We start from the raw sequence: 26,959 nt of genomic DNA on the forward strand, positions 1-26,959 counted from the left end.
CATTTCACTGTCCATCTCACCATCTTGACCAGGTGGACGGTAGTATACCCCTATCACTGTAGTCTTCCCTGATACACAAGGGATTTCTACCCATAAAGATTCAATTTTGTATTTAGTCTCATGCAGGATGTTTATCCTGTTGGACTCTATGCCATCCCGGACATAAAGCGCCACACCTCCTCCCGACTGCTCCTCTCTGTCATTGCGATATAATTTGTACCCCGGTATAGCACTGTCCCATTGGTTATCCTCTTTCCACCATGTCTCTGAGATGCCAATTAAGTCTATGTCATCATTTACTGCTATACATTCTAATTCTCCCATCTTACTTCTTAGACTTCTGGCATTAGTATACAAACATTTCAAAGTTTGTTTTTTGATTGTATTTTTATTCTGCTTTTTAATTGATAGGGATAAGTTAGAATTTTTTAGCTCAGGTGAGTTTTTAGTTACAGGCACTTGGACTACTTTTCTAATTATTGGAACCTCACTGTCGGGATGCCCTAATTCTAATGCATCATTAGTATCCTTTAAAGATACATCTCTCCGAACCATGCGCTGCTGAGCGACTGTTGGCTTTCCCCTTTGTTCTAGTTTAAAAGCTGCTCTATCTCCTTTTTAAAGGTTAGCGCCAGCAGTCTGGTTCCACCCTGGTTAAGGTGGAGCCCATCCCTTCGGAAGAGACTCCCCCTTCCCCAAAAGGTTCCCCAGTTCCTAACAAAACTGAATCCCTCTTCCTTGCACCATCGTCTCATCCACGCATTGAGACTCCGGAGCTCTGCCTGCCTCCGGTGACCTGCGCGTGGAACAGGGAGCATTTCAGAGAATGCTACCCTGGATGTTCTGGATTTAAGCTTTCTACCTAAGAGCCTAAATTTGGCTTCCAGAACCTCCCTCCCACATTTTCCTATGTCGTTGGTGCCCACGTGTACCACGACAGCCGGCTCCTCCCCAACACTATTGACCCGGATTTACAATTCACAGTACAATACAGCAGTGAAAAAATAGCTTTTTTGGATATTTTAATTTCCATTCAAAACTCACATTTGCAGACATCAATCTATCGTAAGGACATTGAGAGAAACAATTTGCTCATGTACCACAGCTTCCACCCTAGAGCATTCAAACAGGGTCTTCCAGTTAGCCAATTTTTTAGGCTAAGACGCCTGTGCTCTTCAGATAAAGATTTCAAAGTTCAAGCTGGCATACTTGCCTCCAGATTTTTCACTCGTAGCTACCCATACTCCTCAGTCTACAAAGCTTATAAAAGGGCTTGGCATTCTTCACGCCAGGCCCTTCTAGAATATAAAGTACACGATCCAGTTTCTGCAGATATCTGTGTATTGACCCACACTGATAAATCCTATCTCATTATGCAAAGCATCAAAAAGCATTGGCATGTGCTTCAATTGCATTCAGTATTTTCTGAATTGCCTCTCTTTGCATACCAGCGGAGTAAAAACCTCCGGGACCATGTAGTGCGAGCAGCCGTGAATCAGCAAGACCCCATAACGACGCAAGGTTGTCACAATCAATGTGGCAACTGTGACATGTGCACAATCACCATTCAAGGACACTCTTGGCAACACCCCGTGACAGGTTACATTTATAAAAAAAGATCATTGACAACATGTGATTCATCATGGGTGGTTTATTTAATCCAGTGCCCCTGTCAGCTTTTATATGTGGGCCGCACCAGCAGAAAAATCAGAATACGACTTCGAGAACACAGAAGCAGTCTTAATACAGTGAACTTAGAGGCACCTATGGTGAGCCATTGCATAGAGTCAGGTCATACGTTCGACCAACTGCGTTGGACAATTCTTGAACAAGTTGCACCTAATCCTCGGGGTGGTGATTTAAATCAATTTCTGAACTACCGAGAACAATGGTGGATCTACACCTTAGCTACACAATCCCCGCAGGGACTCAGTGATTCAGTAGAATGGTCCTCGCTCATCTAGCCATTGATTGGTTCTCTGCCAAGTGTAATTGATTCATTAATTAGTTCCTTTCTAAGATACAGGCAGGTATATAAACAGCCCCGGAAAATGGCGGTTCCAGCTGTCAAGACAAAGCTGCAGCCGAGTAGCAGAATTGTTTGCTGGGCAGACTCGGGAATCCTATGTATATTGTAGAAAGCAGCTTCAGTTATTTCCAACTATATAATATTGTTGACTATAAGCGTCTTTTCTTACTATAGAATTGGCATCTCTCGGCCCCTGAAGAAGCTGTCAGAAACACGAGCCGTGTCGGGCCAGCGCCAGCCTGATATCCTTGCTGCACCTACTGCTACGATAAGTGTAACTTTACTGCCCTAAAAGTTGATCATACTAAAAGATGAAAAAGTTTTTAAAAAATGACAAAAATCGTAAAACCAATACCAGAGTAACCAATGATTATACTGTCGTGACGGTCTGTTATCAGATTGGCGACCTCACAATCATTCCAGTGGCTGTCAGGGCTATCAAAGTTAAAGCCCGCCATTTTATATGAGGTTTACTCTGGTTAGTTTCATGAGACTACATGGTATCAGCGTTGCACAAACGTGTGCTGCTATTAGTGCCACCAAAATTTACCTCGGTGCCTTCCGTAACGGCCTGGTCAGGCCCGTTGGTGGGAACGTCTGTCAGCTCCACCGGTGTTTTAGTGAAAGAAAACTGCTTCAAATCCGCAGTTTTTCTTTTTGTCGTCATGATAGCCATTTCGGTGCTGGTGACCGCTTCTCCCGGGTAATCGCTAGGTTTCAGGTTGATTTTTAAGAGTAAAAGTTAGATCTGGAAGGGAGAGCACGATTTCATGCGAACATCTCTATTGCCGGCAGAACAGCACCCCCATCATGGAATATTTGTAGTTTGTCCTTTCTGTACAACTGATATAATAAGAACATGCCATACTGGGTCAGACCAAGGTTCCATCAAGCCCAGCATCCTGTTTCCAACAGTGGCCAATCCAGGCCATAAGAACCTGGCAAGTACCCAAAAACTAAGTCTATTCCATGATACCGTTGCTAGTAATAGCAGTGGCTATTTTCTAAGTCAACTTAATTAATAGCAGGTAATGGACTTCTCCTCCAAGAACTTATCCAATCCTTTTTTAAACACAGCTATACTAACTGCACTAACCACATCCTCTGGCAACAAATTCCAGAGTTTAATTGTGCGTTGAGTAAAAAAGAACTTTCTCCAATTAGTTTTAAATGTGCCACATGCTAACTTCATGGCGTGCCCCCTAGTCTTTCTATTATCCGAAAGAGTAAATAATCGATTCACATCTACCCGTTTTGGACCTCTCATGATTTTAAACACCTCTATCATATCCCCCCCTCAGCCGTCTCTTCTCCAAGCTGAAATGTCCTAACCACTTTAGTCTTTCCTCATAAGGAAGCTGAATCTCTTCTACATGATGTTTTGACATTGTTATCTTGTAGGCCTATACAAAATTGGTGTTATCTGGCAGTCATTCCATGCTACATTAGCAGACAATTGCCAGAAGGAGATTACAAATGACACCATGAAGCCCAGTCAATGCTTTATCTGTTGTAAAGCCCACCTTGCAGTTGTATTTGATGAGGGATATGAGAAAATTACACTGAACTAATTCAGAAACCCTTGCTAGGTCTGAAGTTTAGGACTTCTCTGTTTCATTAGCATGGAGGCCCAAATCATGGTATCCTCACAAAACAAATTTATTACTCAGTTAATTTTCCTTATTTGTTTTAAAAAGGATTCTGTGTACAAGGTGCACTGATGGAGAAATCCATGAATGCTTCCCCAGTGAACCAGTCTAGAGGTAAGAGTGGGGGCAGTGTGGCACTGATGTACTATAGGTATTAACTGTTCAACTTGCATCATTAGCATCTTATAAGTGCTTCCAGGTATCCCACATGTTGTTTTAACTGCTTGTAATCCTGCTGGATTGCCTCCATGACGGTGATGGATTAGGATACCAAGCGTGTATGCAGAGAATTAAAGGTGCAGTTTCCTGGCCGCACTACTATCACACCTGGGGGTTTTCCTTCTCCACAACACCACATAAGGTATAAAACACCTGGCACAGTTGAACAGTTACTAACTTAAATTCCCTACCTATTTCAGGCAGGGATACCTGGTGAAAAAAAAAAAAAAAAAGGAAACTGCAGCTATCCTGCTCCATCACACAGTCAGGGTTGGGTTTTTTTTTTTTTGTTTGTTTTGTTTTTTTACACATGCTTTCCCCCCTTAGCAGCTTACTCTGGTTTGCAGGCTGCAAATGCTGGAGAGCAGAATGTTATGTTTCTAACAGAACAGGTTATCAGGACCACCAGTAAGTCAGTCTAGTCTAGAATTCAAGAACTAAGCTTTATTTTAATATATATTCAACAGAAAGGAGAAGCTCTGGTTCATCGTAGCAGGTTTTCCAAAGGAGAGATTCACAGTTCAGTCCTCACAACTTGGCTCTCAAATGTCTAGGAATGTCTTTCTGGTGCCCCAGCATCCCTGTAGAAGCCCCGATGGCCAATCAGGCTCTTCAGGAGCAGGGCTACTAATATAGATCAAACTCTATGCAAGACTGCCTTTGAGCCTGCTTTAACTGTGCCATTCTGTGGCTCCGCCCACAAAGCACTAGCCCCAGAGTTCAGGGCTGGCAAGAGCACCTTTTCACACTGACAATGCTCAATTCCAGCTACTCAATTTCTGATTCATTTACATAAACTGCATTAGAGGGAATGTTATGGTTTTAATAAATGAGCAAATGTCAGGAAATTTTAGCTTTTGCCATCCCAACCTCCGTAAGTCAGAAAATGATCTAACAAGAGCAAGTTTAAAATCCTTTTTGTTTTTATATAGCTTTCATTCATTTTTGTAGGCAATTTTAAAATCTTTTTTTTTCTTTTCACTGCTATCATATGAAATGTAATCCATCTCCTACTGTAAAATAAAATCCTTATTCTTGTCACTTTGCCTCTGGATTTGACTGACCAACTTGGAACTTAACAAAAGGCTGTAGCTGGGTATTAGCTGTCTTCATCTGCTCCCAAGCCTTGCGATAAGTCTTTATGGACATCTGCAAAAGGGAAAAGGATGGGAGAAAAGGTGAAAAGCAATTGAGAAACACTGAGCACGGCATTAGCTACAGACTTATTATACCTGTGAAATTCAAGGGGAAAAGGGAGAGTACACTTTACCAGGATTTGGTTATGTGTATACTGACATCATGGATTACATAAAAGGGGTAATATTTAAATGGGTGTTTACCTACAGAGAAGGTCCCTTTGAAAATTGTTTCCCCTCCCCCCTTTTGTGGGGAAAATTTTGTGCATTGTCGATATTTATTTATTTATTTATTTTTAATTTTTATATACCGACGTTCCTGTATACAATACATATCGCACCGGTTTACATGGAAACTGAACTGACGCCTCAGAGGCATAATACATTGTAACATGTTGACAAGGAACTTTTAGTGAAACTTTTATAGACAAGATTAACTGAAACAGGGTACAAAATCAAAAACGTATGTACAGTGGAAAGGATAATGTTTATCGCTTCATCCAGTTTTAGCTCTCAGGGAAGGCTTGGGTGAATAGCCACGACTTTAGCTTCTTTTTGAAAGTTGCTAGGCAAGGTTCTTGGCGGAGGTCCGGTGGAAGCTGGTTCCACAGAGGGGGACCTGCAGTGGACAAAGCTCGATTCCTCAGTGAAGTTTTTGCCGGGTGTGTGTGGAGCATGTTTTGGTATGCACTTCTGATCGGCTCTCTGAGGTGTGCTGCTGTAGTTGAAAAGATAGGTTGAGGGAAGAGATGTTGTGTAAAGCCTTGTGAATCATCATGAGTGCTTTAAAGTGTATCCTGAATTTTATAGGCAGCCAGTGCAGGTTCTGGAGGATAGGGGTAATGTGTTCCCTTTTTTTTGGTGTTAGTGAGGATTCTAGCTGTCGCATTCTGGACCATCTGAAGTGGTTTGATGGTGCTAGCGGGTAGGCCCAGAAGGAGAGAGTTGCAATAATCCAGTTTTGGGAGGATGATAGCTTGTAGTACCAGGCGGAAATCTCGGAAGTGTAGGAGTGGTTTTAATTTTTTTAGTACCTGCAATTTGAAGAAGCATTCTCTGGTGGTATTGTTTACGAACTTGTTGAAGTTAAGTTGGTTGTCTAGAAGCACACCAAGGTCTCTAACTTGCGGAGTATGGTCAATCGGTGCGAGGGAGAGTTGGGAAGAAATCGGTGGGTTGAGCAGGGTGCAATTATCTTGAGCTATTATGAGGATTTCGGTTTTGCTGGTGTTTAGTACTAGGTTGAGGTTACAGAGCAAGTTGTTGATTGCTGTGAGGCAGCTGTTCCAGTAAGACCACATTTTGTGGAGAGATTCAGCTATCGGGATGAGGATCTGAATGTCGTCCGCGTACAGGAAATGAGTTAGCTTGAGGCTGGATAGTAGATGGCAGAGTGGGAGGAGATAAATATTGAATAGCGTAGGAGAAAGGGATGATCCTTGTGGTACCCCCTGCTTCGATCTGATAGGGTGTGACTCTTTGTTGTTAATCCTAACCTTATAGTGCCTGTTTTCAAGGAAAGATTTGAACCAGTTGAGCGCCACTCCTGTTATGCCGATGTCTGCAAGAAGCTGGAGGAGGCACGAATGGTTCACGGTGTCGAACGCTGAGGATAGATCCAGTAGTGCAAGAAGGAAAGGTTGCCCTTTTTCCTGATTAATGAGAATGGAGTCAGAGAGCGAGGCTAGTAGTGATTCGGTGTTCAATGATTTTCGGAATCCGAATTGGTTCGAGGTGAGAATGTTGTTTTCTTCCAAGAATTCAGATAGTTGTCTGTTTACAACCTTCTCCATAATTTTAGCGATCATTGGAAGGTTGGCAATGGGTCTGAAGTTGGCTGGGTCAGTGGGTGGTAGGTTAGGTTTTTTAAGGAGAGGCTTGAGTATTGCCAGCTTGAATTGGTCAGGGACTTGGCCTTGTGACAGTGAGCAGTTTATGATGTCTGCAATGGGTTTGGCTATGATGTTAGGAATGGAGAACAGCAGATTGGATGGGATGTGGTCTGATGGGTGGGACAAGGGCTTCATCTTCTTGAGGATGTTTTCTATTTCTAGAGCAGACGTTGATATGTGTACTTTTTATGTGACCTTTTTTTTAGACGTTGATATGTGTACTTGATATGTGTACTTTTTTTTCCATGAGGAAAAGGGGTGGTGCTGGGAGGCTGGGTTAGAGTAGGCCTCTGAAAGAACATGCAGGGATGTCATCCTGAAATCCCCATGCGTACTCTTTACCCTGTGTATTCTGCACTGTCCGCCACGGGAATTTCCCTTTGAAAATCAGCTTGCAAGCCATAGATGCTTTGCACTCATATGTCTGCAGGGAGGCTGAAAATTGGCCTCAAAAGTCTTTGCTCACCTAAAGAGAGCACTCAAGCAGTATAATACAACTCATTTTAAGTTAGTCGGTTAAACAAGCAGGAAAGTTCCTTAAGGGTATTCCAGAAGTCAAATACTTAAAGGGGCACATTTTCAATAGTATACATTTACTTCTGAGCTTGCACAAATTCAGCTGAGTTTTAAACACAAGGTACCCAAGTGCACTAAATGTGAATATCAGCCTATGTGGCTAAACGTATGTGCATACACTTGCAGGGTGTTGAACGAAAGCATAAAATGTGTGTGTGTTAGCAATATGCCTGCAATACGCGTACAGTTTTGAAACTTTAATGTATGCACATAGTTTATAAACTGATATGCACCTCCTCCTGCTTTTGCCCAGCAGTTTCTTTCCCATCTTTTGCTTTTAGCTCAGTCGGAACTGGTCTTTATGGGGCTTTGCTGACACGAGTCTTCATTCACAACTACCTAGGATTTTGCCTCTTATTTTATATTCCACTCCACTCACTTAGTCCAGACATTGCCACTTTGATCCTTGGACAGGGGCCATGGTGTGCAGTAATCTAACAACAACAAGAGAGAGAGCCTTCTCCATCGCCTCCCCCAATCTTTGGAACAATCTACCTGAAGACCTGAGAACTCAGCACAACTTAAAAACCTTCAAAAAAGATCTAAAAACTTTACTGTTTCGTAAATTCTTCACTGACCCCCAATCATCTGCTCATACCAACTCTCAAATGAGCTCACAACTATAATCTTCAACCTTACATACCTCACTCATATTCCAACTCTATATTGCTTCAGAGACTTGTTATATTATATTACATATTATATATTATGTTATGCTTTTTACTATAATTGTTAACTATGTTATGATGCCTCAAAACTTCCATGATAAAATTGTCCACTTTGTAAACCATTATGATGGCTTTCCAAATAACGGTATATAAAAAACTCCTTAAATAAATAAATAAATAAATAAATAAATAGTTAATTAATTAATTAATATGGAGTAGAGACTGGCCACTAAATGTCGATGTAGAATGATGGCTGGGGCCTTCCTTAAGCCTAAAGGCTGTGAACACTGCCTCTGCAGCATTCCCAACCCCCGCTGACTCAGGGAACAAAGGCCCAGTCTGATAATCAAATCCATGTCTCTCTACATGGTACCGCACAACACTGCTACTGAGCCTGCTCAAAACACCTCTTTCTAATGTGGCTAAAAGTATGCATGTTGTGAAAGAATGTGCATACTCTCAGGTAACAAAGTCTTCTGATACAGATTCAGTAAACCTATCCACACTACTGCCTTTTCTATCCATGTAGATCTCAACTAAGGGGCCTTGTGAGGGAGTCTACAAGAAACTCCCTCAGACCACCTTAAGGGACTGGGCTCAGCTGTCTTCCCTGTCCTCCTTAAGCACAGATCCGCAGGGAATCCTGGGTGAAGGGAGAAGCCCTTTACTAGAGCATAAGAACTCAGGGTCTAGAAGGTTTGAGGAGGCCCTGGGAAGCAGGAAGGAAGCCAGAGTAGGCTAGGACCATTTATATTTGATTGGGTTTATTACCAGCCCTGCAAGGTAAGCAGTTTCTTTTTCTGTTTTGCTTTATCTCTGTAAATAAATTGTATATAAGCAAACAGCCAGTGTCTGCCTTCTTTATCTTACTGGCTATTTCCCCAGCCACGGCCCCCCCAAGTTTCCACAGGCTTATGCGCTAAACCCCATTGTAAAAATTGTTTGCATGCTTGATTTTACCATGCAATGCACTAAGCTCTTGCACAGAAATATCCTAAATTGCATGTGAATACTATCAGCATGTATGCAAACTCATCAAACTATAGCTTCAATGTGCTAATAGCATCTGTTCATAAGATGGCATGAGACCATAACAAAAATAGCATAAACATGCTACACAGAGTATGGGCAGTTTTCTTCTCCTCATGGCTCAGCTGCCTTGCTGCAAACCTGTATACAAGTGAGCCTGACACATGGGGTTGGCTGACAGTGATGAGGGCAGAAGATCATCTAGACCCCAGAAGAGGAGTTGAAGGAAGAAAAGAAACTTCCAGAAAAGGAATAATCAGACTAAAAGCAAAAATTTCAGACATCCGCCAAGAATGGCTGCCATTAGACAGTACTTCATGCAGCCCTGGCACAATCCCAGGGAGGGATAGCTGCCAGCCCTGAGGACATAAAGCAAAATTGCTTACCTTGTAATAGGTGTTATCCCAGGACAGCAGGATGTAGTCCTCACATGTGGGTGGCATCATTGATGGAGCCCTGGTACGGAAACCTTTCTGTCAAAGTTTCTAGAAACTTTTGACTGGCAGCCTGAGGCTACTGAGCATGCCCAGCGTGCCATGATATTTACTGCCTCAGGGGTCTCTCTTCAGTCTCGAATGTAGCAATAAGCGTTTAGCAAAAATAAAATAATAAAACGTATTGGACCCAACTCCGCGGGGTGGCGGGTGGGTTTCGTGAGGACTACATCCTGCTGTCCTGGGATAACACCTATTACAAGGTAAGCAATTTTGCTTTATCCCAGGACAAGCAGGATGCTAGTCCTCACATGTGGGTGATTAGCAAGCTAGAGGCTGAGTCATTTTGTAGTGAAGCAACAGTGAAGTATTGTTGTTGAAAATGAGGCAGCCGAAGATCACAGCAGATTGGATGTAGAAGGAGTTGGGATTAAACTGGAAACAAGTTCTTTAAGACAGATTGTCCATATGCTGAATCTTGTTGTCCTTGTTTGTCCAAACAGTAATGAACTGCAAAGGTGTGAAGAGAACTCCATGTTGCTGCTTTACATATGTCAAGAATTGGCACTGAACAATAGTGTGCTACTGAGGTTGACATTGCTCTCACTGAATGCGTTTTTACTCGTCCTTGGAGAGGAAGGCCTGCTTTTTCATAGCAAAACTGTATGCAATCTGCTAGCCAATTGGATAGAGTATGTTTACCCACTGCTTTACCCGGTTTGTTTGGATCATAAGATACAAAGAGTTGAGTGAATTTCCTGTGGACTGCAGTGCGGTCTAAGTAAAATGCTAGCGCACGCTTACAGACCAAGGTATGTAAGGCTCATTCTCCATGGTGTAAATGAAGCCTTGGAAAGAATGTGGGTAAAACTATGGATTGGTTCAAGTGGAATTCCATAATTACCTTGGGGAAGAATTTTGGATGTGTCCAGAGAACCACTCCCACTCGGTCATGGAGGAATTTTGGATAGGGTGAGTATGTGACAAGTGCTTGTAACTCACTAACCCTTCTAGCCGATGTAATGGCTATGAGGAAGATAGTCTTCCACGTGAGAAATTTAACATCACAGGAATTCATGGGTTCGAAAGGAGAATGCATGAGTCTTGTTAAGACCAGATTCAGGTACCATTCTGTGACTGGTGGCCGAATTGATGGTTTAAGTTGAGTTAAACCTCTCATAAACCTGCTGACAAGAGGTTGTATGGATATTGGTGCATCTCCCATTTTGTTATGGTAAGCTGAGATTGCACTTAAATGGACTCTTACAGATGAGGTTTGGAGACCAGAGTCTGAAAGATGGCATAAATAGTCTAGTAGAAAAGTTGTGGGGCAGGTGAAAGAATCTATACTCTTTTGGTTGCTCCACAAGGGAAACCTTTTCCATTTCGAAGACTAGTTCTTTTGAGTTGAAGGTTTACATGAAGCTATAAGTACTTGAGATACATTGGTTGAAAGATTGAGTGGCTGTAAAATCAAGCTTTCAACATCCATGCTGTCAGGGATAGGGATTGAAGGTTGGGACGGCGCAACCGACCCTGATCCTGAGTTATGAGAGTGGGAGCTACACCCAGGCGAATGGGATCCCTGATCAAGAGGTCTAGAAGTGTGGGAAACCATACTTGTCGAGGCTAATACGGGGCTATGAGTATCATGGACCCCTTGTCCTGTTGTAACTTCACTAGAGTTTTGGTTATGAGCAGTATTGGAGGATACGCGTATAGAAGGCCTGAGTTCCAAGGGCGAGCAAAGGCGTCCTTGGCTGGCTGGTTTTTCTATTTGTGTAGAGAACAGAATCTGTCCACTTTGTGATTCAGGTGTGACACAAAGAAGTCTATTGTTGGTTGTCCCCAATTTTTAAATATCCTGGTCGCTATTGAGGGATCCAGGGACCACTCGTGTGGTTGGAACTGACGACTGAGTCGATCCGCTACTACGTTGTGAATGCCTGTCAGATAAGTGGCCCGGAGAAACATTGTGTAAGGGCCCAGTCCCAAATATGTGCAGCTTCTTGACAAAGGAGGTAAGAGCCCGTACCTCCCTGGTTGTTGATGTACCACATGGCTACTGTGTTGTCCGTTTGGATCAGAACAGTCTTGTGTGAAAGGCAGTCCTTGAACGCATGCAGCGATAACGTATAGCTCGAAGTTTCAGGAAATTGATTTGAAATGTTGCTTCGAGTTTTGTCCAAGTACCCTGGGTTTGGAGATTGTTTATGTGAGTTCCCCAACCCAAGGTGGATGCATCTGTAGTTAAAGTTATCTGTGGGACTGGTTGTTGAAAGGATAGGCCCTTGCGCAAATTGGCCATGTTCGCCCACCAAAGTAGAGAGGAACGTAGCTGGTGGGTTACTTGAATTGGAGAATACAGTGGTTGAATGGCTTAGATCCATTGTGATCTTAATGTCCATTGAGTTACCCTCATGACTAACCATGCCATAGGAGTAACATGCACTGTGGAAGCCATGTGGCCTAGTAAGGTTAGAAACTGATGAGCTGTTGCTTGTTTCTTTGAATGTAGCGAGTTTGCCAATAGGGAAAGTGTCTGTGCCTGATCCTCGAGCAAAAAGGCCTTTGAGAGGATGGTGTTCAATTCTGCTCCAATGAATTGAAGCAGGTGAGACGGAATGAAATGGGACTTTTGATAATTGATGAGAAAACCCATGGAGTGAAGTAGAGTAATTGTTCGACTGAGAGAAGCCAGAGCACCTTGTTGAGATTGACTTCTGATGAGCCAGTCGTCTAGATATGGGAAGAGATGGACACTTTCCTTGTGCAAATGTGCTGCTATTACTGCTAGACATTTGGTGAATACTCTGGGAGCAGAGGCAAGACCGAATGGTAGTACTCTGTATTGGAAATGTTGATGACCCACCATGAAGCGCAGATACTTGCGATGAGGAGGGAATATTGGAATGTGAGCGTAAGCGTCTTGAAGATCCAGAGAACAAAGCCAATCTCCTGTTTGAAGAAGTGGAAGCATGGTGCCTAGAGAAACCATCCTGAACTTTTCTTTCTTCAGAAATTTGTTGAGATTTCTGAGGTCTAGGATGGGACGTAGGCCTCCGGTTTTCTTTGGAATGAGGAAATAACAGGAATAGAATCCTCTGCCCTGCTGAGTCCGGGGCACCCGCTCTACTGCTCTGGCTCTCAGAAGGGTGGATAATTCTACTTGTAATTGGGTTTTGTGATTTTCGGTTAGAGAAATAGGTCTCGGAGGAGAATCTGTTGGAATTGAGAGGAAGTTGAGTTGGTAACCTCAAGATATTATTGCGAGTACCCATTGGTCTGTTGTTATTTGAATTCAATGGTTGTAAAAGGAGGATAGTCGACCTCCTACCGGAAGGTCTGGATAAGGATTGGAGAGATGGCTTCGGTCTCTGGGGAAGGCCTCAAAAGCCTGTCTGTGGCAGAGGTTGAGGCCTAGTCGCCCTAGGTTGTCTAGGTTGAGTTCTCTGTTGCGGCCTAGAAGATCTGCTCCTAGCTGTTGGAGGGTAATACCGCCTCTGCCGGTAGAAGGGTCGTCTAGGGACTTTCCTTTGAGGCCTTCGGGATGGCTGTGAAGGTGGATCCTGCGGAATTGATGAAAGCTGTCGCAGGGTCTCCGTGTGCTCCTTTAATAGAGCAACTGCATCCTGTACTTTGGATCTGAAGAGGTTATCTCCAAGACATGGGAGGTTGACTAATTTGTCCTGGACTTCAGGCCTGAGGTCCGAGGCTTTAAGCCAAGCCCAACGTCTTGCACTTATACATGATGCAGCCACCCTAGATGCTGTCTCGAAGCCGTCATAGGCAGCCCGGACCTCATGCTTACCAGCCTCCAGCCCTTTGTGGATAATTGCCTGGGCTGCTTCCTGATGTTGTGATGGAAGTGATGGTATAAAGTCCTGCATCTGCTTCCACAGGTTTCTTTGGTACTGAGTCATGTATAACTGATACGAAGATATCCTAGAATTTAAAATGGCTCCTTGATAGACCTTTTGCCCCAGGGAATCCAAGAACCTGTGATCTTTACCTGGGGGATTTGAGGAATGTGGCCTTATCCTCTTGGATTTCTTTTGCTCAAATTCTACCACTACTGACTGGTGGGGAAGCTGTGATTTTTGGTAGCCAGGAGTAGACTGCACTAAATATGTAGTGTCCATTCTTTTGTTAACAGCAGGCACGGAGCATGGATGTTCCCAAATCCGATGTTGTAAGTCCAGAAGGACATCATGGACAGGTATGGCTACCACTTGCTTTGGAGGGTCTACAAATTGGAGAACCTCCAATGTTTGTTGCCTTACGTCCTGCTCTGTGACCAAAGTGAAAGGTATGGTGTCAGCCATTTCCTGTATAAAAGTTGTGAATGATAAATCTTCTGGTGGAGATATTTTTCTTGGATCCGGTGGTGAGGGATCCGACATGAAAGCTTCAGATGAGGTATCTGAGTGTGTATCACTTCAAGTATCATATGGATCTTGTCTAGGTGGAGAAATTGGAGAGGTTCTAGGTGGCCAAGGAAGCCCTGAAGGACCTGGTTGTGGGTCAACAAAGGGTGACTCCTCAGGGTGTTCTTTCCCAGGTTTGGAAGGAAGAGCACCGACCACCTCATCAAATCTCTTCATTAGAAGTTGATAGAGTGCCAGTTTTGGATGTCCTGGGTCCCCAGGTGAGATTGGCATCAATGGTGTTGGCGCCGGAATCGATGATGGCGTCAGTATCTTTGGTGGTCATGCTGGGGTCACCGTAATTGGAACCGGTGGAGGTAACGGCATTGGAATCGTCGGCATCTGTATCGGTACCAGCATCAACAGGGTCGTTGGTATCGGTGTAGTCACCGGCTTCGGTGCAATCACCGCATCAGTAAAGGTACCGGCATCAGTTCACGAACCGGCATCGGTGAAGTTGCCAGAATAGGCGTCTGTTCTTTAAGGGCCTGGAGTACTGCTTGTCTGATAAAGTCTGACAATTCCTGCGAAACAGCTGGTGCAGGCAGAGCAGCTGAACATGGTGGCAGTGTAGGCGTCGATACTTTCTCCACAGCGCCCTGTGGAGGTTCGACCGAAGGAGTTATAGGCCCCGGCGCCGAGGGTAGCAGAGTTTCCTGAGGTTTAAGCCGTTTAGCGGTCGGTTCCTCCAGCGAGAGAGATGTCGCTGTAGTCGGTGTGTGCCGATGTTTTGGTCGATGTGCAATCACTGACCTGGACGATGCCGTCGATGTCGATGGCGATGGATGATCTCCGGACCCCTCCAGATGACGTTTTTTCAACAAAATTCACTTTGAAACACCCACCGGGGACGATTTTGTTGATGTTGAAGGAGAAGGAAGAAGCTGAAGGTGAAAAAGATGCTCCATCTTCTCTTGTTGAAGTTTTCTTCTTTTGGGAGTCATCTCTGCACATTGAGGGCAGTTTGAGACATCATGTTTATCTCCTAAACAGAGAACACACTCGAGGTGTGGATCTGTTATGGACATTGTCCGATTACAAACCGGACATTTTTTAAATCCAGAAGCCATTTTCTGTCGACAGCTGTCGATGAAAAGAGGGAAGAAAATGTGAGAGAAAGTTTTTATTCAAAGTAAAAACGAGGCTAAGATTACTCACCAGCCAGTAGCAATCTGAGAGAGATCCCTTATGGGAGAGAAAAAAATGAGAAATATATGACTTTTTAAGTCATTAACACTGTGAGATTAACTCACAAGGCTCCTTGCTCCGCGATGCTTACAGCAGCGCGGAAAAACGAAGACTGAAGAGAGACCCCTGTGGCAGAGAATATCATTGCATGCTGGGCATGCTCAGTGGCCTCACAGGGCCAGTCAAAAGTTTCTAGAAACTTTGACAGAAAGGTTTCCATACCAGGGCTTCATCAATGATGTCACCCACATGTGAGGACTAGCATCCTGCTTGTCCTGGGATAAGCATCTAACCATCCTCCCATTGCGAGTACCCTGTACTGCTGGAAGAGCAATGGCACACTGATAGTTGTTCATATTGATGCCTCAGAACACCTTCAGTTGCCTTTGGAAAAACTAACCACAGCAATGACAGCAATGGCCATTTCCTTAAGTCAGCAAAGTAAGTTTAGGTGATTGACACCAGCACAATGTACCTCATCCCCTTAAGTTACCGTAATTTTCCTCCCACTTCTATGGCATCCATTCCCTCCAAGCCATGCAGGAACAGCCATCTCAGAGGGCCAGCGACCAGATGCAGGGAAGTTAGAGAAAGACATTCATCCTTGGGTGGTATATTTCTATAATATTTATATACACATACAGACACATATATATATCTATAATATATATACACACACACACATCTACTGTGGAAAGTTGCTGCAATGTTGTTCCCATTCAGTGCCTTTTGTAAGGGGATTATGGCTTAACTGCTGCAGCCTTTTCTCTGCTGTAGAACTTGTACCAACTGAGACCATGCAAGACATAAAACACATGTGGTACAACATTTCAGCACAATTATGGTATTTAAGTTGGAACTTTATCTGGGTTTTATTTTTTCCATTTTGGAGGCGGGGACAGCTTTAGGAGCTGTTTTCTTTAATATTTATTTTATTTACTGAACTAACTTTAAAAACAAAAATAAATTAACAGCCCCTCAACTCTGCAGAATCCCCAATCCTCCCTGACTCCCCCTGGCTCATACTTACCCTATCATGATTTTCCAAGAGAGAAAGAGGCATGAACGAGACAATTGCACCTGAGCCTGCTGGCCTCGATTTAAAAAAATGGTGCTGGTCTCAGGACTGGCCAGTGCCAAGTTGTTTTACAGCTGTAATGCTATAGGGACATATTGCTTTACCCTGTATGAGCCAGAGACTCAACCAACCTGGGCCTGCCAGCAGTGTTTGGGGAGGTTTCTGAATTCAGAAAAGTGCTACCAGACAAAACTGGTGTGAAAGCAGAAAGAGGAAGAGATACTACAGTGGAAGCTGCAGGACCCTACGTTGCCCACCTTCATGGAAGGGAACAGTGGACCCAAAGAGGCCTCAAGGCAATTCGCAGGAATGTGCAGCAGCAGTAACAGAGGGACAAAGGGCACTGGATGAGTACTGGGGATTCTCCAACCCATCCTCCAGGAAATCGTATGGAGGCCCAAGTCACAGAAAACAGTCAGAAGTGAGGAGCTCCCCCTGTTTTGGTCCTGATATCAAAGGGATGGGGAAAGAACCTGGTTCAGCCGCCAATCCTAAATCAAGAGGGAACCCAGGACTGTGCAGCATCTCCACAAGGAAGTGATGGAACCCAGTGCATCTCCCTTGCCCTATGTTATCATCTCCATCCTCACTGAGGCTGTGTCGTGGGCAGAACACATGGAAGCCTGGGAGGTCCAGAGTTCTGTTTGAATCAAGGTAGTGTCCAACACCAGTGGGTACATCTGTTCCCTGAGGACAGATGCCAGGAACAACTTGCCTAAGATGGAGATCCTGGACTTCGTGGTTTTGGCTAAGGAATCTCTATTTGAAGATTTTACAACCTCTGGGGTGTCACCAGACTGGTCTGTGTACAGCCTTAATTGGATACCTGATGCTCTGCGGGTAGCACCACATCCTGGAAGAGGAGAAACATCCGGTGAGGAAGAAGTGGATCTGGCTTCCATTCTGGTTACTGCAGATTTAGTGACCAAGCTCTGGCCTGAGCTGGGTTGTCCAAGACAGAAGAAACTTTTTGCCTGGTCCAGAGAGGAGAGGTTTGTATACTGCTGTATGAGCTGTGGGAGCATTCGTAACCATATGTGCCATTTTCCGCTATGTGAATGGTCAAGCTAAGAGGGGAAGAATGGCTAAGACAGGAGAATTATAATCAGATGAAGCATGGTATTACCTTCAAGTACTTTCCTCGAGATCTTCTGCTGTTGCTTTCCATGATCAACAGTCTTCTCAGTGGTATGCTGTATTTGTTGAGGATACAGATGGGAGGCCAAGAAGATCTTCTAAACCCAGAAACCTGCTAGTGGGAACATTGTGGAGATTCCCAAGCCTGTCTGGTATTCACCTTGAACTGATCTAACCAGGTTAACTTTAAGAAACTGATAACCTGGATTTGCCCACTACAAGAGAGCCTTTTTTTCCCCAAAGTATTTTATTAAGCAAATCAGTTCAGCCTGAAGAAAAGCTAATCACAAAGAGGACATTTTCTTTGCGCTGTTTTTCTGGTGTGTGTATGTTTATGCTGGTTTTCATATGGGTAAAGTGTCCAGCATCTGGAAAAAAAGTTGATCCTTTTGGTTCTTTGAGACTCTGTTTGGATTTTGTGATAGCGTGGGGTGGCTCTTGACTTCCGGGAGGGGTGCCCAAGGACAGAAATGGTCTGGACTCTGGCTTTTCCAACAGAAAACACTTATCATTTACATTTTACAGAAAAGCAGCAAAAATAAGCCTGCTTACCTCAGTAGTGCTACAGCAGAAGTCAGGTAATCACATATATAGGGTTTTTGGCATAATTTCTGATGCTTTCTCCTCCCGTTCTGAGCCTCCCTATTTCTCCCTAGACTTTGGTATTTATTTCCCTCCACATAGAAACGGGCTGCAGGCTGAGGTCCCATTTGTGCGAGATTTTAAAGTGGACCAAGCTAAATTCAGGAGAACCAGCTGACTCACCAGCTGACTGAAGCTGACTCACCAGCTCACGAAGAGAGCCAGAAGATCTGAAGTCTGTCAAGGGAATGAACTCTATTATTACTGCTTATGCCTAAGATTAAATCCTAAGGAAAATTATTTTGGACATTTTATGTTAACTGACAAAGTTTAAGGTTGTTGAAATTAGAGATGTGCATTGTTCTGAAATGACAATCTCTATGTCGTTTCATGTCATTTTCATAACGAAACGATAGCAATAAAACCACAAAATTTCGTGTTTTTCCTTCTGTCATTTTTAGTGCCCACTACTTGCAAAACCTAAAAAAAAAATTGGGAAAAATCCTAAACAAACAGAAATTTACCCCAAAATTACACAACACAAAATGTTTAGGCCTGCACATCCCTAGCTGAAACGTGTAAGAAAAACTTTGGGAAATGTGGAAAAAATATATAAAATTTAAAAAAATCCCATAAAGGATAGCATTTTGAAAAAATACCCCAAATCTCTTTCTTTATCTCTTCCTTCTTTCTATCCATGGTGATTTCTTAAGTGAAGGAACTTAACCAGTAATGGTTATTTCCCAAGAGATTGTGGACAAAGTGGAAGATGGCTGTCTAGTAACCAAGTTTTTTTTTCAGCATCTGACCTGGAACTGGAAGGAGTTGTTTTCTCCAATGTGGAGATTGTAGATATGAGTGTTGATATTTTCTTTTCACAGAGGATCTACAAAGAAGTAGCATCTACTTTAGCCCAGAGTTCTCTCCTCACAGAGACCACATTGGAATGTTTGCATCTTCTCTTTACAGAGAGAAATGCCCAAGGTGTTCAGGGGACAACTGATAGTCCTGTGTGGGGTCAAGCAGAAGTTTGAAACGTGTTTATGCTTACCAACTCCTTGTTAAATTTGTTGAATAACTGAGAGAGTCATGAGATATTGACATATTTGTGTGATTATTGATATGGGAAAAGCAAAAAAAATATCTCATGGGATCTTATGAGTGAGAAATGAATTCTGAGGAATCAGGTATTCTTAGTATATAACATTTTATTGGCTAAAGAAAAATAATGCATCTATTTGTCCTGTCTTAACCCCTTTTTGTCAACAGGTGGCAGCAGATTTCTTGTATTTTTCTAGATGATGTTCTCTGTGCTGAACACAGATGACCTTGAAAACTAATAGGGAAGAAACCCTGGTGAATTGTCTAAGAGATTTGGGGGTGGTTTTAAGACAATCACCAGGGTTTCTTCCCTAGAGGTTTACAATCTAACGAGTAAATTTTAAAAGGTACGCACGAGCGCCCATAAACATGTGTATTGGGCATGCGAGCAAAATTACACAATTTTATATCGTGTGTGCAGGTACGAGTGTACTATTTAAAACAGTCCCTACCGCGCATATGTCTTGAAGTCTTTATGCACATACTCACTTGTGACTGAAGAGAGAGACTCACATTATTGCCCCAACCATAGCTGCAATTATAAACAAATCACTAGAAGAAGGTGAGCTACCAACTAAATTAAAAATCGCAACAATCACTCCAATATTAAAAAAAAAGAACCTTGATCCTGATGATTTGAATAATTACCGTCCTATCTGTAACCTTCCCTTACTCGCAAAGATGACAGAGAAAGCAGCACTGATACAGCTTAATGAACACCTAGAGAACAACAAAATTCTACATCCCTCACAACATGGTTTCAGGAAAAACCGCAGCACAGAAACACTGCTTCTCAATTTATCAAACAAAATAATAAGAGGCTTCGACAACAAACTAAGCCATTTACTAATCCTACTAGACCTCTCTGCGGCATTCGACACCGTAGACCACAAAAGCCTGATAACAAGACTTGAAAGCATAGGTCTTTCAGGCAACACTCTTGACTGGTTCACATCATTCCTAAAAGACAGGCTCTTCAAAGTCACCCTTAACAACAACTCTTCTGATCCCTTCCCCCTTGAAACAGGGGTACCACAAGGATCCGCCCTCTCGGCCACCCTCTTTAATATTTACCTACTCCCACTATGCCAACTCATCTCAAGTCTAGGCGTAACTTATTATATGTATGCCGACGACATTCAACTCCTCATCCCAATAACCTCAACGATCGAAGATGCATTGAGTCTAACAGCCAATCACCTTATCTCAATTAGAAACATGCTGAACCACCTAAAGTTATGCCTCAACATGAGCAAAACAGAATGCATCCTCATTGAAAGAAATAATACAGGACAAATAACACCAATGCCTTCCTTACAAATTGACAACACTAACATCCAACTGAAGAACAATGCAAAGTACCTTGGTATCTGGATCGACAATGAACTAAGCTACAAAAAGAACATTGCAACGAAAACTAAAGAAGGCTTTCATAAACTTCACATACTCAAACATCTTAAACCGCTTCTACACCAACAAGAATTCAGAGCCGTCCTGCAATCACTTATTTTCACCAGCCTCGATTACTGCAACTCGCTCCTGATTGGCCTTCCAAAATCCACACTAAAACCGCTCCAATTGTTACAGAATGCCGCAGCCAGAGTACTAACCGGCAAGAAAAAATCAGACCACATCACCCCTGTTCTAAAAAGTCTACACTGGCTACCGGTCGAACAAAGAATCGAATTCAAAACTTTAACAACATTACATAACGCAATTTACAATGCAGACAACACCGCCCTCGATAACATGATTCAAATACACAAATCACAAAGAACGACGAGAACAACCAACAAACTGCACCTAGTCATACCCTCTCTTCCTTCAGCAAAGCTTTCCAAACACTAGTAACAGAGCCTTCTCCATCGCGGGACCGAAATTATGGAACTCCTTACCAGATCACCTAAGCACACTCAGCGACATCAAAGCGTTCAAAAAGGAAATCAAAACATGGTTATTCAGACAGACATTTCCAGATGGTGTTGGCTAAGATAAACGCAACTGCTCAGAAACATTATCCCCCCCAATTATAATTGCACTAATCTTATAAGAACCTCTCTCTCGACAATCCCCACCTATCCACAGACCCCTAAAAGTGTCATTTTTGGTTCAATCTTTAGTTTGTCTCTGACCGATCCCCGAGAAATATTCCTCCCTTTCTATCCCATCTTAACCCAAGCAAGGGATTCCCAAACACACTCATGATATTATTTATTTATTTATTTATTTTTCTATACCGACATTCGATAAGGTATATCACATCGGTTCACATATAACAGAATGTCTAAGGCTGGCCTTTATGACAAGGTACATTATAACATATTAAATTGAGAACCTAGCTAACTATATACATCTGGTTAACTGATAGTATCATAAAATAACAAGATTGTTAACTTGTAATAAGTTAACAAGATTGTTAACTTATTACAATATATTCAGGTTTAGGCTAGTTATGTATAAGGCTGGACTGGGAACCGGGGGGGTAGGGGGATTGTTGGAGGAGGGGGCTTGAGGCGGGATTATTTGTCTGGGGGGAATGCGTAACATAAGTATCAATACTTATTCGTACACTGTTTGTATACTACCTGCACACTGCAAGACCTATGTGTACTCTGTTTGTACCCTCCTTGCACACTGTAATACCTGTTGTTCAGTTAATAAGTTACTCAGTTATATTGTTCAGTATCTGTATTAAGTTGTTATAATGTAAACCGGAGTGAAGGCAGCTTGCTATACCTTGGTATATAAAAAACTTCAAATAAATTTTAAAAGGCCAATCTGATACACTCTATATATATCTCACTATAAGAGGAGCACATTCAACTCAGGGTGAATTTTTTTTTTTGGGGGGGGGGGCAGTGTTACAAGGATCTACAGACCCTTGCACTCTAGGCAGATCAATGTTACCCCCCCCCCAAACCCAACTTGAGTTGAAAGTGCCCCTCTTACAGCGGGATATATATAGTGTCAAATTGGCCCTTTAAAAGAGTCTCTCTCTCTCTCTCTCTGGCCCAAAATCTACAGACTTGCGCCTCATCGGGACCAGTAGCGCCCATTCCCTGCCCCTTTTCTGCCTTCTTATTCTTGACATGCGCACAAGTATGTGCACATGCACTTCCCAGTTTCTTAAAATTCGCGTTGCTCGCACTTGGCCCACATAAGTGTGGATGGGGTTGTTTTTGCACGAACAACATTTTTAAAATCTACGTGTGTCATTTGGATCATTTCTATCTTGCTGGGCTGTCTGTTGGTTTAATTGTCGTCCATGTATTATGTATGTGTTAGAAAAAAAATGGTTCACTTGAAAATTCTCCATTTTTTTTGTTAAACTGGATTGATAATGTAAGTCAGCTTGAGCTGGTTGAGCAAATCCAGTGCTTTCCAGGGCTGGGAAGGTGACCCTTTACAAAAATAAATAAATAAAAGGGGAGGAAATTTTTAAAGATTTTTACATGGATAAATGTGTTTACCTCAGTAAAAATTGCTTTTGCAAATTCTACCACCCCCAGTGCAAAGAAAAACACATGCTTTTTCATAATGTATGTACTTTTATCCACTGGGAAAAGGGGATGGGGTTAGTTCCAGGAAGGAAAATTTAAAATCACCACGCATACTTTACATCTATTGCAAAGCAGGTGCAAAGTCCCCTAGTGTAGGGTGAAGAGCTTTCCTTTGAAAATAAGCTTGTAGGCCCTGCAAGCTGCACTGAAAATTACACCAAGCCCCCATAAAATGGTTTGAATTAGGTGTTAAAATTTAGTGTTTAGCCAGCACATGCTAAATAGGGCATGGAAGACTGCATGCCATGCTATTTCTGTTTGCTTGCTAAAACTTAACTTGCACCTGATGTTCCTTTATTAGTATGCATGTAGTTAGTTTCTCTGACTAGATTAGCATGCATGCTAAGGGCTTTAGTGCACAGCATGCTATCACAAAAACATTCTAAAAGGTTTTAATGTGCATAGAAAGTGTTAGTGCCTAGGTCCTCAAGCCTCTGAAAGTGTATCCATAGATGTTTTTATCTTGTCAAGCTTGATGATTACATATTTATGAGCATTTGACATGTTGCTAGTCATTAACAAATATCCAGAGAGATCTGCTTTAGTACCCCCATATCTTAATGCTGCCTAAGTAGGTGTTATTACACTACATTAGACGACATGTGCAGTGGCTGGGGGACATCCCCAGGATCAGCCTTCCAGTTCTACCTCATTCCCCTTAGCGATAAGAGACTGCAACTCTGCCATGGATCTTTACTTCAGCCACCCAACACATTTACCGAGACTCTTCAGAGATAACTCTACTAAGTACTGAATGTAGATAGTAAGGTCACTAGATATTTGCCCAGCTATAGCTGCTTCCTTTGTATAAACACAAATCCTGCCTTACCTCTGCAATTTCTACTTTTCTCTCCCAGACCTTCACACTCTTCTCCAGGTCACCATGGTCTATCTTCTTATTTACGTACTCAAAAACATCTGGTACCCGGTAATCTGACAGTTGTTTCTGTAGCTTCTTGTTCAGACACTCTGCTTTTGCCCGTTCCTGAGGTGGGAAATTGAAAAGAACAAGAAGAAAACATTCAGCACAAAAGAACATGTTTTTCTTTTTCTCAAAAACTAGGTGATTTTTATTTATTTAGATTTAGCTCACAGATTTTCATTGGTAGCTCAAGGCAAGTGACATTTAGGAACAATAGATAATTCATTCTCCTCAAAGTGCTTACAATCTAACAGATACATTTCCAAAGCAGTTATACATGTAAATGTAACATACTATTGTATCAATTTTCAAAACCCATTTACCCACCTTAACGGGTAGATTTTGTAAGGTGCGCGCATGCTTCCTGGCACGCACACACGGACGCGCCGATTTCATAATATGTGGGCGCTGGCATGCGTATGTTATAAAATTGGCGGGCTGCGCGCATATGCATATTCCCTCACGTATCTTGTACAAAACTCTTACCATTATCCATAAAGCACTATACCACCACAACTCCAACTGGCTTGAAGATCCCCTGCGCTTCACCCTTCACAACCGCCCCACTAGAACTTCCCTCAAAGCTACCCTACACACCCCCTCCCTCAAGAATGCCCACCTCACCTCCACCAGGGAGCGAGCCCTTTCTGTGGCTGGTCCCTCCCGCTGGAATGCTCTCCCCTCGGAACTCCGCTCTGAGCCCTGCCAGTACAAATTTAGAAAAAAGCTAAAGACCTGGCTCTTTAAGCAGGCCTTCCCAGCATAAGTCCTCCAGCTCCCTCACCTCCCCCCCCCCCCCCCCCATTTTATCATTTTACATTATTTATTTACTCCCCATATTGTTGTCCCTAACTAACCCCTATTATGTTATCCATATCCAAGTTAAATAGTTAAATTATACAGATTATATTACACAATTTTATTAATTACAATGTTAATCTATAATATTTATTATCATTATGTTATATTGTCATCCAGTTATATTGTTACATATGTGCCACTGTTCTATGTAAAGCCCCTTATCTCTGTTGGGCAGTTTATTGTTATATGTAAACCGGAGTGATTTGTAGTCTCTATAAGAACCTCGGTATATAAAAAAAATCAAAAATAAATAAATAAATAAAATAAATTATGTTTATTGTTATCTGATTACTGTTTTCTTTTACTCTTTTATCCTCATTAGTTATTCTATATTTATTGTTATTTGCACCCCTCCCCCTTTTGCCTTGTTCACTGTATTTCTCTTAGTTCCTTGTAAACCGATATGATGTTCCCACGAATGTCGGTATAAAAAAATTGTTAGATAAATAAATAAATATGCGCACTGGATTTTATAATCCACATGCGCACAAGGGAGGGGTAAAATTCTGCAAATTTGCACGGCAACGCATCGAAGCCTTCCCCAGTTCCCTACCCTCTACCCTAACCTCCCTTCCCCTCTCCTCCCCAACCCCTAAATCCTACTGAATCTTTTTTTTTTGTTGTTGCAATATTTACTTCAGGGCCCATTCTGAAGTAAGTTGTACACGCTGGCAGCCGGCTGGTGCGCGAGTGTCCAGGACAGCAATGAATAGCTCTTTCCTGGTCCACCCCCCGACCGCCCCTTGGAAGTGGCCTGGCTCTTGTGCGCGTAACAGGGGTTATGCTCGCGGCCGGGCCTCTTATAAAATGCGCGCGGCACGCACAAGGCCCAGCAACGTGCGTAACCCTCGTTTTCCCTGCGCGCAGGGGATTAAAAATCAGGCCTTAAGTGTGCAGGTAAAACCTATTGACAATTTAATGGCATATATTGTAGCAATTTTCAAAAGCCCACTTATATAGATAAAGAGTATCTACATGTGTAAAACCCAATTTTAAGTGTGCAAATGCTTTTGAAATCAGGCCCTAAGTCTGCACCTGAAGCAATTGAGGGTGAAGTGACTTGCCCAAAATCACAAGAAATGTCAGTGGCATACAGTCAGGGCTTTCTAAGGAATTCAGTGAATCTCCAGGAGGCTCAACCCTTTAACGATGAGGCCAATGCAATAATGTGCATTCAGCAGAGAGCACAGTTTAATCCACAGTCGTGCACACATTTTTTGTGCACAAACTTTAATGTTGATGCAGCAAGGAGTTTTGCATACCAAAAATGTGTACTTAGACCTAAGCATATTTTTAGTGCCCTCGCATGGAAATCCCATGCCAACAAAGGCATCATCTATTACCTCACCTCCCAGGGTAGAGATGTGCACAGGTTTAACTTGTGTCTGTTCTTAGAGCTGAAAACTTAACTACTAGTCTGAATTGGAATTAAATTTCCAGGGCTAGTGTTAGTTTACTGTTGAAAGCTGGTGTTCTGGTGCCAGAACCTTTAATCAGAATTTTATGCACAGAAAACATATTTTGTGCACAAAACACGTGTTTTCTGTTCATAAAATATGATTTAATAGCACAAAAAAATGTTTTCTGTGTGGAAAACATTTTTTGTGCGAATAAATCATATTTTATGTGCAAAAATCTCAAGTAGAGTTACCGGCAAATAGCTAGGAGCACATGAGTTAGGCACACAAAGTTATGCCACTAGTTTAAGTTATTTGGGATCTATGTGCAGAACATATTTTTAAGTGCAAAAAACATGGTTTATGTTTATAAAAAAAAAAATTTTTGTATGCATAAATCATATTTTATGCACAGAAAACATGATTTGTGCATATAAAACAATTTATATATATAAATCATGTTTTTCTGTATATTAAATTTAGCAACAAGATCAGGGAATGTGCCTATAAAATATAGGTATGTCAAAAGTCAGACACCTTTAATATTCAATCCAAAAGATACAATAGTTTTTACAATTATTTCAAAAGGAAATTGTAAATCATAAATCAACATTTTTTTCAAAACAAAAAATGTACAATCATAAATATTCTATACAATAATAAAAAAAGAGTACAAACAATAATCCCTCCCATATAATACAAAATTTAAAACAAAAAAACAAAACATAAACCCTCTAATAAAATATACAATATTTTATCACAAAAAAGTAAACAAACCAACATTATAACATCCACAACATAAACCACCCACTAAAAAAATAAAAATAATCCCACAAACCCTTTTAGAATAAACCCCTCTAAATAACAAAGAGTTACTTCCTTTTTTGTCCTAATTGTTAATGCCTATGGTTCTGCCAAGTTTTGGTGTACTGAATCAACTTTCAGAACACTAGACCCATCTGCTCCATAGGATCATATCTTCCAATGTGGCACATACTGAAGAGAAGATCTTTAAATAATTCTATTATATGGCACCACCACTAGTCTCAATCTTCCAGATTGTTAAATATGCTC

General features: G+C 42.2%; 1 protein-coding gene across 2 annotated transcripts in view; it reads right to left on the reverse strand.

Moving 5' to 3' along the window:
• Positions 1 to 4,326: 4,326 nt before the first annotated feature.
• Positions 4,327 to 26,959, reverse strand: part of CCDC113 (coiled-coil domain containing 113) — a 158,023-nt gene continuing 135,390 nt past the window's right edge. For both annotated transcript variants that reach the window (XM_029609252.1, XM_029609251.1), the window contains 2 exons: positions 23,535 to 23,690; positions 4,327 to 5,046 (listed from right to left, as the gene is read on the reverse strand). In XM_029609252.1, coding sequence (XP_029465112.1) covers positions 4,936 to 5,046; positions 23,535 to 23,690 — 267 coding nt within the window. In that variant the 3' untranslated portion in view covers positions 4,327 to 4,935. The remainder of the gene's footprint in view (positions 5,047 to 23,534; positions 23,691 to 26,959) is intronic.

This window comes from Rhinatrema bivittatum, chromosome 7 (genome assembly GCF_901001135.1).
Source record: "Rhinatrema bivittatum chromosome 7, aRhiBiv1.1, whole genome shotgun sequence".
Lineage (NCBI taxonomy): Eukaryota > Metazoa > Chordata > Amphibia > Gymnophiona > Rhinatrematidae > Rhinatrema > Rhinatrema bivittatum.